At 43.7% G+C, this 13,165-nt stretch overlaps 2 protein-coding genes across 5 annotated transcripts in view; both read right to left on the bottom strand.

Annotated features, from left to right (window-relative positions):
• cox5ba (cytochrome c oxidase subunit 5Ba) overlaps positions 1 to 1,309 on the bottom strand; it is a 3,194-nt gene extending 1,885 nt beyond the window's left edge. Inside the window, exons 1-2 of the mRNA XM_076029775.1 lie at positions 1,158 to 1,309; positions 263 to 333 (exon numbers count right to left, since the gene is read on the bottom strand). Coding sequence (XP_075885890.1) covers positions 263 to 333; positions 1,158 to 1,254 — 168 coding nt within the window. The 5' untranslated portion in view covers positions 1,255 to 1,309. The remainder of the gene's footprint in view (positions 1 to 262; positions 334 to 1,157) is intronic.
• Positions 1,310 to 2,053: 744 nt separating this feature from the next.
• On the bottom strand, positions 2,054 to 10,269 carry dbnla (drebrin-like a). Of its 4 annotated transcripts, none has more exons than XM_076029774.1 (17): positions 9,988 to 10,269; positions 9,850 to 9,905; positions 9,389 to 9,501; positions 9,189 to 9,263; positions 8,312 to 8,455; positions 7,930 to 8,007; positions 7,428 to 7,579; positions 7,245 to 7,302; positions 6,352 to 6,417; positions 5,607 to 5,721; positions 5,324 to 5,524; positions 4,812 to 4,868; positions 4,622 to 4,723; positions 4,402 to 4,464; positions 3,570 to 4,268; positions 2,745 to 2,893; positions 2,054 to 2,621 (listed from the first exon to the last, which is right to left on the bottom strand). In XM_076029774.1, the coding sequence occupies exons 1-15, from the start codon at positions 10,068 to 10,070 to the stop codon at positions 4,132 to 4,134; spliced, it is 1,500 nt and encodes a 499-aa protein (XP_075885889.1). In that variant the 5' UTR covers positions 10,071 to 10,269; the 3' UTR covers positions 2,054 to 2,621; positions 2,745 to 2,893; positions 3,570 to 4,131. The 4 variants fall into 4 exon arrangements, with proteins under 4 accessions (XP_075885889.1, XP_075885886.1, XP_075885888.1 ...); XM_076029771.1 differs by having other exon boundaries at positions 3,464 to 4,268; positions 4,402 to 4,471; positions 4,626 to 4,723; XM_076029773.1 differs by having other exon boundaries at positions 2,738 to 2,893; positions 4,402 to 4,471; positions 4,626 to 4,723.
• Between the last annotated feature and the right edge of the window lie 2,896 nt (positions 10,270 to 13,165).

Below are 13,165 nucleotides of genomic sequence, written 5' to 3'. Positions count from 1 at the left end.
GATCACTCGCGACACAGACTCTCCCCAACATCCATCCTGCAGCTTATCTGGGCCACTGTAGCCACAGCCGTTGGATGTATTGATCCAGTAGTGTGCACAGGTGGTGTTCATTATCATCTCGTGAGCTGAAACTGAGAAGATACGGAGTCATCGCCTTCAACTCGTTTTCTACCGTCCTCTCTTTGGAAGGCTTTGTGAACGTGGCTCTGAAAGAGAAGTGCCGAGCAAACACTCACTCAGACACCTGACAGGAAGAGCTCACCTTGCCCTCTTTCATGGCATTCATGATGATCTTCTCCAGTCCGGTGGCTTGCTCCTCGTCAGTGGGGATCCCTGTCAACCAGACAATGTCGTGTTATGTCTGCCAAAGGCAATGGGGGCAAGAGAAAAGTCATAACGTTGTGGAGACTCTGAAGGGTTTCGCTGAAGAAATGATAAGAAAATACAACGTTGGCAGGTGTGTTTAGAAAGCTAGACCATGTGTAGTATGTTATGTTGACTTTGTTATTGAGCTTATTTCGCCACCATTAGGGTATTAGGGTTAAGAGTTACATTTATCAAGAAGAATCTGACTCATTCCAAAAGAAACGCAAGAGCTCTTGGATTACTTGTTAATAACTATTTCGACCAGAGATGATGACTTTCAATGCCATACTTCCGCTGAATGCCGACACGGTTACACCTTAAAGCAGAGTTTTAATTTTATGTACAGCGTACTATGTTAAATATAGCCCTTGCTTCTCTGTAGGCGACCCAGTGTCAACTTGCTGGTAACGACAGGAACATTAATCTCACAGCTACTCCAATAAACTAGCCTAAAGTCGAAGGTGAAGCATTAGCTAGGCGGCTGTTACCTATAGACTGTTGAATTTAAGTAGGCGAAACCGAGTGTGTTCACTTGATAGTCTCTGAACTGTCAACAATATACTCTACATGGTCGACCCAAAGATGTAAAGAACGCTGCTCCAATATATATATTTTTAAAAATCCCGTTTGACCTCTTTCAGCTAGCACAGCAGCCCGCTAGCGCTGCTAATGCCGATCAGCTAGCATGTGAGAGGCTTCCGGCTGAGCTCACCGCGACCTACATGCCCTTCGCAAACCCATATTTTTGCCACATTTCTCGCTTTGAAGCTAAAGGATCGCATTATACTCACCTCCTGACGCCATCCCGCGGGTCAGAGCAGGGGCCGGTGCAGCACGGCATGTTCTTGCGGCTCTGAAAGCTGAGCGGAGCAGTAACCTTGCAGCCATTTTTCCTTCTTCACCGTACTGTCGTTCACTCGGTCCTGGTCTCAGTTTGATGACGTGTAGGCTTTATGGCTGTGTGATTGGATGTCACGACGCATTACGCACGTCGCTATTTTTTTTGTAAATGTCACGTATGTCAAAACGGTTTTGTGAGATTTCTTTTTTTGTTCTAAATTTAGATAATATTGTTTTAATGTTTAAAAATCAATTTTAACTATGCATAATCATTTATTTTGATTTTCAGCAACCGATTGGAGAGGACCTGAGGTGAGGTATTCCCTGGTAGTTCTGCTGTTAGCAGGTGCTAGGTTTTGTCATTGTCAACGTAGTTATCAACATTAACTGCGAAAATCAATTTTTGGCAGCCCCACATAACAGTATGCTGTATCCCAGACAAAATGTCATTCACAGCTGTTTGGTACTAAATTTAAGTGAACTTTGTTTTTTATTGAGATTCTGGGAAAAGGCCAAGTCTAAATTAGATTGCAACGTTATTGGCTCCACCTGTACAGCTACAGTGTAAAATAACACTGTCTGGATTTTGTAAATTAGTGAGGTGTCTTCTACTTTTGGTAGTTGCCAGGGTAAGATGTCTTTGCTAGTTAGTCATTCTGCTAGTTAATTCTAACTCTCATGAGGATATTACCATATCATACCATATTTATATACTATACCAGACATTTTTTTTAAAAAAAATCTCTTTATCCATTTCATTCAGTTCCCTTTTTTTTTTTTTTTTTTTTTTTTTTTTTTTTAAGTAATAGAAGCCAGCTAAAACCAATCAGCCCAATAAAAGTACCAGTCACAGCAAATTGTTGCTTTATTGGTCCTATAAAAGGAGCAACAGTATATGGGTGAATGTAAACTGCAGCGAAATGAAAATGTTGGTGAAGGAGAAAAAAAAAAAAGTTGTATACCAAACATGTGATCCCTCTATAAAACGGTAACCATTTAAACCAATGACTAATGAGGTAACCAAACAGATCAAGCACTGTAACAGTCAAATCGAGACATGATCTGAAAACGCATGACCACAAAACAGACATAACCAAGATGGTGTAAAAGTTTTTAATAAGTTACCTTCATTGCGCCCGTTTATCATTTTGTATTTAGACACAGAAACACTGCCAGAACAGAACCACGGCCGCGTTGTCTTCCTCACCTGCACGGAAAAATGAAAGAGTCTTAATCCAGTCGGATCAAACTGATGGGTCTTCAAATAAATTCTGTCGCCTAAGCACTCATCAAATTTATTTCAGAGGTGACCTCCAGACACGGGCTACGATTCTCTTGTTTGTGATGGAGGGAACGAGGTGGGGGTCCGACTTGGCGCCGCCGTACTCTTTTGGCTTCAACATGTTGTATGGATCCTAGAGAAGAAGGAAGAGCACATCGGGGACAACAAAACTAAATTGAACTTAAAAAGCCTTTGCGCAAAGCGCCAGTTCTACGCCTACACTGGACTTTAGCTCAACAATAGACTTACAACATACTTCCTAAATAGTGTACTAGAGGGTTGCGCAGCTTCACCAACCAACCCGCCTCTTGTCAGTCTTATTCATCTTACTGTTCCCTCTCTCTTTCATGCCCTTCATAATGATCTTCTCCAGTCCTGTGGCCTGTTCATCATCTGCAGGAATGCCTGATGAACAAAAAAATGTTAGTGGTAGATAAACAAGTTGTTCTTAGAGTTCTGTAGTACATTGAGAAATTACTGGTCGTTAATACTTCATGTTAAAGGTCCCGTTTATGTAGCAATTTAAGGAGCTAAATGAAGTCTCAAACATAAATAGCAGTTTTGTTATCATTTGCTAATAAAACATTTGTATTGACGTGAATAATGGCTCCACTTGCAAGTGGACATATTTAATTATTGTCTACAATAGTCCAAAACATGTTGGGTATTTTGAATTGTAGACTCCATTTACAGTGTTACCTATCACCTATGATTATTTAGAGTATATCCAGACACTAGGTGCACTGGAGTCCTGCTGTATGCCCTCCAGTGAACGCTAAATATAGGCGAGAATATTGGGAACGGTAGGAATATCAGACAAACGGCAACATTATTACTGATTGCAGATATTAACAAATGTAAAATAAATAAATAAACAAGTAACTAAATAAATAATAGGATTTTCATCATCACAGCCAAGGTAGATAGTTTCATCCTGAAACTAATTACATATTTTCTGCGATTTTTTTTACGTACACGCGCAGCTTGGTTGTCACACCCGGAAGAGGTAGCGTAAACCGCTACAGCATATTGGTTCATGACTTTACAAGCACAGTGGACGGGATGAACCGCTTGTCCTCACCTCCGGCCGCCATGCCGTGGGTCAAAGCAGCCACTGCGGTGGACCAGCAGGTTGTCGCGGCTCAAAACGCCGAACGGAGCATGCCATCTCGCCTTCTTTGCCGTTTGGCCGTTGGTCGCAGGGTTATGACGTAAAAGCAATTCCCAATGGCCGGCACGTAGTAACGATGTAAATTGTTGCGCTGCGGTTTTGCGGATACATTTCCTGAAATAACGATAATTCATGAATCAAACAGAATAGGGGAAAATATGATAAGGAAACTCTGCAAGTTATGTTACCTTTAAAAAAAAAACAACAACAAAAAAACATTAACTTTGGAGATGTCAAACTCTTATCCATCTGACAGAGACACAATATAAGTTGTCCTTTCAAATAACTTTTTTTTTTCAGACCCGTGGTATCACAGTTTAATCCAGCTAAGAAGGATAAAAAAAAAAAAAAAAAGCACAAGACATTGTTTACAGAATAATAATTTTAATCATACTACATATCTGATTTCAGTGTATGAGAACAATGTTGAAACATTTTGTTAACTTAAAACAGCATGATCAGAAAACCCAAGTTAGAGAAGCTCAACGTAATTTGCTGGGAACATCCCATAGCGTCCATCGGGTCCGTAACCTCTCCACCATCCCTCATCTACCATCTCTATCCCTGTGATGATGTCATGAGGGTCAAAGGTGATCTCAGTGTCATCCGCTGTGGAAGAGACGGGAGGGTAAGAAGAGATGTGTACACTGTGTGTGTGTGTGTGTGTGTGTGTGTGTGTGTGTGTGTGTGTGTGTGTGTGTGTGTGTGTGTGTGCGCGCGCGAGTGCTTGCTATATACATACCAGCCTGGTAGTCATAAATGGCTTTGGCACAGATGTTCTGTCCATTTGCTTGAGTGTTGTGCTCTTCAGTCTAAAGGATAAGTTTCATGTTTGAAAATAGGCACATTTTTACAGGTGACACTTTAAGAGGGAAAAGGGTTACTACTAAGTATTTAGTAGATAAACAAAAGGATGATGCAATGCACACAAAACACACAGTGACTTTCAGTGACGGGTGGACTCACTGTACTAAGGCTGTACTCGTCTATGCTTTGATACAGGTTCTCCTCTCTCTCAGCCATGTGTGCGCTGGGATTTACATCTTCCTGAGGTGCAGTTTCCTCTGTTATATGAAATACATCACGTGTAAAGGTACAACAATTAAGTAACGCCACTCTATACAAGATTTGAATTCAAGAAAAGGCTCAAACCTAGAGTATCATCATCAAACTCGTCCGACCATTCCTCCTCTTCTGTGTAGGCAGCGTCTGCGGGGATTCATAACAGAAACAAGGCCTGCATGTTCAATCATCACATGATCCGCATATCTTTCATAGAAACAAAAATAGCATTCGCTTCATGTAGAGAGACAGTGACAATCTGAGGATATTAAGAGTAGCAATCAAAAATGGAAAATGAATGAGAAGGAAGAGAGTGCAAGAACAGTTATGCTTCTATAAATAAAGACAGTGGGAGTAATTGCTGTGACTATAGTCGCAAAGATGTCTAATGGAAGACTAAAGAAGAAACATAAGAGCATCTACTCGACCTAAGGCAAAATGTCTGAATTAATCCACTTAGAATATATCTAGAAAAGTATTAAGTAATGCATAAAGCCATACTGTTTATACTCAACAATTAAAATAAATCATAATTGTATTTATAAATGATTCTTTCTGTGTTTGGAATGCATTAAAAAAAAAGCAAAAAGAAACATTGCTACCTGTAGCTTGGACAGGTGAAGTGGATGCCGCCGGCGGTGTCAGGGAGACGGGTGAAGCGGGTGAGGGAGATGGCTGAGGTGAGACAGGTGAGGTGGGAGACATGGGGATCACAGGAATGGCCGCACCGTGAGACCTCCATTGCTGCAGCGGCACCTCGCTCTCTGTTGATTTCTGAGATAGAAAGGGACTCTGCAGCTTCCCTAAGGGCCAGAACAGTAAAACATTGCATGGCTTTGTGTCTTGCCAATAGTGCGAACTCCTGCCGACTGTGTGTCTCCTCACCGGGTCGCGACGACCCGGGCGAGCGTCCGTCGCCGCTGGCCTCGAAGCTCTGCTCCCGCTGCTTGAACACGTCCCTGGGATTAAAGGCCCTCTGGGAAATCAGCGCCTTGGCCTCCTGGGAACGTTGTACGTGGACGGAGATTTCACAACACACAAAAGGTGAGAGAGGTTCAACAGGTCAAGAGGGAGTCGTTGCTCTCCAGCTGGATGAGCGCAGGTTCAAATTGCACCAAATCTGTGGATGGACGTCAAGTTCACAGAATGCTTTTCGCTCTTATCCGTAGACAGATCCCAGGTCAGGGATAGTTGAGGGGCCAGTTGGCGTATATAAGTTTCTATAATCAGACTTAGACATCAACTTTATGTGCAAGGCAAGCATAAAGTTCAGGAAACTCAATTCAAAATCAGCAGTTCTGATCAAATTTAACTCTTTTATTTTCTGTTTCTTACCTAAGCTGTTTCAGAAACACGCATTGGTTTACTGCTTCACTCTAAAAAGTATTTAAAAAAAACAACAAAAAAAAAACAATGCCAACTAACCGTCCAACTTGCGGTACGTCTACCCAATAGACCCAGTGTCCACGAGACTAGAGATGGCAAACCTAACCAAGTCACCCAAATTGTGTGCACACCCAAACTCCGCCCACTCGCAATGATCGATTCATTATCCTGAGATGAAAGAATCGCATTAAATATTGCACAGGTGCACACTTGAGTCCGCTCCCAGCCCGTCAGTCGTACTCACGTTGGCCTTCTGCACGGACGCTGGGGAGTTGGTTCCCGCCTTCTTGCCCGTGTCTTCCTGCTGATACTGAGACAGCGACCCAGTGTTATGTATTGTGTACTGACTATAATCGCTGACCAGTGTTGGCGAGTGATCTGTTACTAAGTAATCCACCACTGTAGTTAAACTACTTTTTAGTAACAGAGTAATGTAACTGGATTACTCTGGCAAAAATGGTAATTCCATCATAATTACTCTATCAAGTAACGATTCCATTGCTTTTCTGAAATATTTTGCAAGCTAAAAATCTCTCATCATCCACCAAAATGTCTGAAATTTTGAAGACAACCGAAAACAACGATGTCGCAGATTGTTGATGCGACGACGCACCGAAACAAGCATGGCGGCGGCAAAAGAAAAAAGACAGCGATTGCGTTTGTAGCTGGAAATACAAACATTGTTTTGAGTTCATCTCGTCTCAATGAAAGAATATTGCGGTTCGTTGTACGTTATGTGCGGGAAACAAGGCGTTCTCAAGTGTTACTTTATCCTTTTTTAACTAAAGTAATTAGTAATTGATTACTTATGAAACAAAGTAGTTAAAAAAGGAATTAGATTACTTTTTAAAGGAGTAATCAGTAGCTGGATTACTGCCATGGAGTAATCCCAACAACACTGTCGCTGACTATAATCAACTGGATGTTCACAGGGCACCGCACCGCTGGTCCTTACATGTCAGTCCATTTTCAGTGCAGTCTCTTCAACTGAGTAGCGGAAAGTGAAAATGTCTGTACACTATACTATTTTTGCACTGTTGGTTTACCAGTTCAACCTCTCGAACAACATTATATGTGTGTAAGAAATAAGAAGAAATCAGAAATCGATGAATTTTAATGATGAATATTCGAGATTACCTGTCTCCTCTGCTGCTCTCGCTCCCTCTCCTCTTCCTCCTTCCGCTTCTGCTGAAACCTTCAACGCCGTAAGACAAAGGCAAAGTAGTTGAGAAAAAGTGGTGGCAATCAGCGTCACTGCCTTTTTTTTTTTTCTTTTTTTTTTTGAAAAGTCATTGCTGCGCCGTCGTGTGTCACATTCACCTCTCCTCTTCGATTTGCCGAGCTTTCTCCTTCGCCCTCGTCTCCCTCTCTCTGGCCTGCTTCTCGTCCATCTCCCTCCTCTCCCTCTCCAGCGTTTGTCTGTCCTGCTCGGCTCGTTTGGCCTCCTCCCGTCGGCGAACCTCTTCATCCCTCTGGATAGCCACAGTCGCTTGACTATTAGTGATCAGTCTATTTGCCTTATTATGCCACCTTTCAGGTCTTTTTCCCACCCAGGGCTACCCTGAAGCAACGTTCCGTGATTTGACCGTAAATCTCTATACTGTGAACCGGAGTCTCACCGTGGTGCAACAAACAACTGGCCGTTTTTTGCCATCACAAAAGGCTTGATTTCCAGCACGAACCTCGGGAAAAAGTGGAGGCCTCTTTTCTCGAGAGCTCGAGACACGTACAGTCAGAAACCACTGTATTATGTTGCAATGCGTGGGACCTTTAAGTTAAACTCCAGACATGTGAAATACTGGGAACAAACAGGAAGTGAAACCTGCGCTTGGCCCCAGAAGTCGTCCTTGTTGGTGTGTTGAATTTCCTCCACGGCGCTGACTTTGCGATACACGGAACCCTGCCCCATGAGACAAGGGATGTTGACACGCAGGAACAAAAAGACACACAGGTTTCACAACACCGTCTGCTATCAATAGCTTGCACATGCCCTGGGTTCACCACACGGGCGTTTTCTTGCGAAAGTGTACTCTCTGCAGTCAACTCTGATGATGTAAGTGTGGGCACCACGAAAAGCGCAGCATAAATCAGTCTGGTCTATAAATCTGGTCTCCTTTTTCCTACCTGGTTGGTTGTGCGTAAGGCCAAGTGGGCAAATGTCGAAAACAATGAAAATGTCTCTGCGGTTTGAGATATCTGCTCACCACTGGTCCTGATGGTGTATCTCTATATGCTTGATTTTGTTGGTGGAAATTGAAATTGGCTCCAGAGGCTTTGGCCACTTTCTTCAAAATGGTGTCTGGGTCCACGTCCTCCTCGTCTCGGCCGTTCACCGTCACATGGGCTCCCTGTGATCAGGTGTGTCGGTGTGAATGCATGTGTGTCTTTAAAACAGCATGAGGAAGTTCGAAACAATCTTACTACTTAGCTAATAAAGCACCTTGACACACAGAAACCAGTGTTGACGAGTAATCTATTACTAGGTAATCCACTACAGTAATTGAACTACTTTTTTTGTGACGGAGTAATGTAACGGGATTACTGTGGCAAAACTGGTAATCATATCATAATTACTTTATCGAGTAACTATTCCATTACTTTTCCGAAATATTTTGCAAGCTAAAAATGTCTTATTATCCACAAAATGTCTGAAAATTTAGAAAAACAACCAAAAACAACGATGTTGCAGAGTGATGATGTAGCCGTGCATGCAAAGTCATTCAGTCAATCAAAACAGCAAGATGTTCTCAACTGTTACTTTATCTTTTTTTAAACTAAAGTAATTAGTAATTGATTACTCATAAACCGAAGTAGTTAAATCAGTAATGAGATTACTTTTTAAAAGGAGTAATCAGTAATCGGATTACTTTTATGGAGTAAAACGGTCAGAACCGCACACATCATGATCAAAAATCAACATCACAGGAAGTGACAGGAAAGCAATTCATCTCATTTTTTGAACACGCAAAATGAAGCTGCACATAAACTAAAACAAGTAACTAATAAGTATGTAATGAGTAACTAACTAACTAACTAACGTAACTGGCATAAGCATTGCATTGTCAGTGAAAGTAATTTTACCTTCAGGAAGCTGGCCATGTTGCTCACATGGTTTGCACACAATCCTTTCCGCGCATCCCTCACACCTTCGCCCGTCTGAACACACGCACACACACGCACACACACACACACACACACACACACACACACGTTAATTAAAGCCATACGAGCACTGCTCACTTTTTTTCACGGTTGTGTTAACGTGTGCTGTGGTCTCTCACCCAGTTGATGAGGACAAATTTGGGGAGACCAGAGTTGGGGTCCTGCACGCGACAGAAAGCGTACATCACCTTCCCGCTGTTCAACTCCTCAACCAGCTCCTCCAGTCCGCCATCTGCGAACGCACACCACAGTATCAAACACGCAGGCAATGCGCTGCTCTGCCAAAAGGGACATTAGCTGGCTGATTAACTCCTGTAAACCCCACAAAACAGTAAATCCTACAATCAACCCCCTTTCCCAAAAGCCCCGTTCAGAATATTGTAATAATTATACCGCAACAACATAATTACAGCCATTCAGCAGCCAATGTATCAACACAGACCCTGCCCTGCTTGTGACAGGTATGCATTAGGGTCAGATCCCAATGACAGTAACAGCGTGAGCGGTAGAGGTGTGATTTTATTGCCCTTAGTTATGAGTGACTAAACTATGGACGAAGGATAAATGAAGCAGATTTTACCTCCCTTTCCTGCCAGACGGATATCATTACTGTTCCCTTCGTAGGTAAACAACGCCCTAAAGAGACGGGACACATGTTAAAATACAGCACACCGCTGGTTTGACGTCGCCGCTCCACAATCAAAAAGAGCCAGCTCACCAGTTTGTGTCCGACTTGATGTCCACCACCTCCTTGTAGGCGGCCATGAGCGCAGCGCCATTCTTACTCAGATTCACCGCCATCCTTCCCCGCGTCGCCTGATGCACCGGTCAACCAGGCCGTTGGCACAGTAGTGCTCAGCCCTTCCACGGGAACCTAAAGGACGGATCCTGAAATTCTTGTCCCTGTTGGCGGCGGGGGGGAAGAAAAGCAGCCAGAATGTTCCTTAGTGATTTCCAACACGGCCCTTCTTCTCTGTCAAACCAGATCAGGGAGAGTGAGTGTGAAAACCTGATGAGCCACATTCTCAGAGAAGAGCTCACCTGTAACTCGCAGACATATTAAGTCATTAAGGTGGAAGCGATACACCTGGAAACGAAAAACACACAGAAAAGCTAAATGCACTTTTTTTTGGCGTAGATCTCATTTTCATTTCTGAGTTGTTTCAGATTTCAATCCTCTTAACTTATGAAACTATGCTGAATGCCAGGATATTTTTTTCATTTTCTTTCTTTCTTTTTTTTCTTTTACCATATTGTTTGTATAGGTTGAAAGTTTGTTTCTCATTTTCCTATAGGGATGCATTTATTTTGATGGTTCAAAATGTGTGTGTCAAGGCAACAAGTTAACGTGTGCTTAGTGTGTGATTGCGCGCGCGTGTTATAAAAGAAAGAGCGAGAGGAGGTGTTGCCGGTAGGTGGTGGAGGACGTGGTGGAGAAGGAGGAGGAGGAGGAGGGAGAGACCAGACAACTGGGTGTGACTTACCTGTGAATAGTTTGGCCAGTCAGGGATGAAGAAACTCACGAGTCAAAGAACAGCCTGAGTCATTCTTTATTTTAAAGAAAGTTCTAATAAGGGAAATCCCAAAGAGGGATTTTTAGTGTGAAACCAGTGTTATGGTACTGATAGTAGCGTATCACCATCTTGCTCCCCTGGCCTGTGAGGGGCTGAGACACTAGACAGAAACTCAGGCACTGATATGACACTGATTACTTCATCGCGCCCGGGTCAATGAGAGCATTATGTGTTGCCGTGCGTGACTGTGTTCTCTCACAAGCAGCTTGTCATCTGACTCGGACCATTTGCTCATTTAAATGTCTAAAAAAATAAAAAAAATAAAAAAATGTTGAAGTGAAACAACCTCCCGGCCTTCTTCTGTGATGGAGTTGATCTGTAGTCTTTTCAGACTCGGTACATCAGCAAGTGTGAGGCTTTGCAAAAATGATAGGATAACCACTTTTGTTGACAGAGGGCTTGGCTGCGGAGCTGGAGAGCACTATGAAACCACATAAAAGCGGGTTGGCTGGGTTGGCTGGTTAACACAAGCGTCCATATTTAAATCATTAGCCGTTAGCAGCCAATGCGGTACCCACCCATCCGCCCAGGGCTCTCGCTTCAGTGAATTGCAGTAATTAAAACCCAGCGTGGGCTCTGACTCGCATGGGGCTTAGAACACAAAAAACACCAGCTGAGTGAGTGACAAGCGGGGTCGCATTGTGTACGTGACAGGTGTGAAAGTGTTGATTTAACCCGTCCTAATCTTTCACAAACGCGAACAATGTGACCGCCGAGCGCAGGCCGAGCACAGGCCGCGGCGGCGAGTCCGCTTGCGAGCATTCATCCCTCTCCTCGAAACCGTCTCCGGGTTTCCTCTATTAAAGCACACACGTCCAATTGACTTCCTTGGAAACAAAAGAGGGATTTCCTCCCCACCGACGCGACCTGGAGCCTCGGCGCACACCCACCGAGGCGCGCCAAAACCTCTGGCCCCTGCGGCACAGCAACTGACGTCCAGGGTCACTGCAACCGCGATGTGTGTGGGCCAGTGTGGAGGTTATTATTGAACAGAGGTATGCGGTGACACCCTCCCCTCCTGTCTCCCCCACACTCGGCTCCCGCATAACCCCTTCCAGTCTTCAGTCTGGCCCAGAGCCAATGACTGAACCCCCCTCTGTAATCCCTTCCTGCTGATATACACAGCTGCTGTGTGAGTGTGTGTCCCACCATATCTCAATCTGCCCGAGAGCATTGAGGAGGCCCATCAGGAATGTGATGGATTTCGTAGCTTCACCCCCCGACCCCTCCAAAAAAAAAAAAAAAAAAAAAAAAGAGGGACATTGCAGCTTAGCTCAGCCCTCCGGTAACAAGAGTCAACTGTACATATTTGAAGGTTTCGGGTCCGTCACCCCCCTCCCTCCTCTAGTAACGGTGGAAATGGAACTAGAAACTTGGGTGTATTCTTCACTCCAGATGCAGTAATCCCCCCCCCACACCCCCACCCACCCCCTCTCCTCCCGCAGGCTGGAAACAACGTCGACCAGATTCATCACTGGAATTTTAATGGCGTGCAAAAACCTCGGCGACGGGGGGAAACGCCCCACAATATAAATTCTGGTGCGGGGGGGAATGGCCCACGGTGCAATTTTTCAAGCTCAGAATCGGTTGAAGAATAGATTTGCGCCAGCGGTCCGAGGTGCGTTTCACCTTTAAAAATAGTTGCGCGTTAAAGTGACATCACTTGGCGAGAGGACTTCACACACACCTCCCCCTGAGGTTCACCAGGGGGCTTTCAAGCACATATACATTTCAGGATTTTAACACCTGCTGATAAGGGTAATCCTTAAAATTTCTGCCAAATCCCCCTCCCCCTCCAGACAAAACAAAAGTTCCCCCCTCATCCTCTGGACAAATGTAACGGTCACTGACACTGTGTGGGCACTCTGAGGCCAATCTACTGCTCATTATTGCTTTTTCCTATTTTTTATTAAAAGAAAAAAAAAATCCAAATTCTAAACCTAAAATATGTCATTCAGAGATGCCAAAAGAAAAGTTCATGGTCTGTTTTGTTTGTTTGTTTGTTTGTTTCTGGGGGGGGGGGCGGTGGGGGGGGAGGTTATAACTGAACATGTATACAATAAATGCCAATAACGTGTTGATGCTATATATACATATAGCATCAACACTGGTACACATAGTATTAGAGCTGGATACAAACGTTGTGCTTTTTACCCATATCTTTATTTCAGTTAATATGTTAGAATGATTACACATGTGGAACGCAATCATCGAAAAGCGCTACAAACTCGGAGATTACTCTTCTCTTTTTGGGACGTGAGGTCACAAAAGTGTCTGACTGCTCCTTTAAGCTCTAAAACTGTCCCCTTTGTGACCTAAACT

Source organism: Nelusetta ayraudi, unplaced genomic scaffold, assembly GCF_046127955.1.
Source record: "Nelusetta ayraudi isolate G7.1 ecotype Tasmania unplaced genomic scaffold, CSIRO-AGI_Nayr_v1 ptg000026l, whole genome shotgun sequence".
Taxonomy (NCBI): domain Eukaryota; kingdom Metazoa; phylum Chordata; class Actinopteri; order Tetraodontiformes; family Monacanthidae; genus Nelusetta; species Nelusetta ayraudi.
This window is presented reverse-complemented; position numbering and strand designations above follow the sequence as displayed.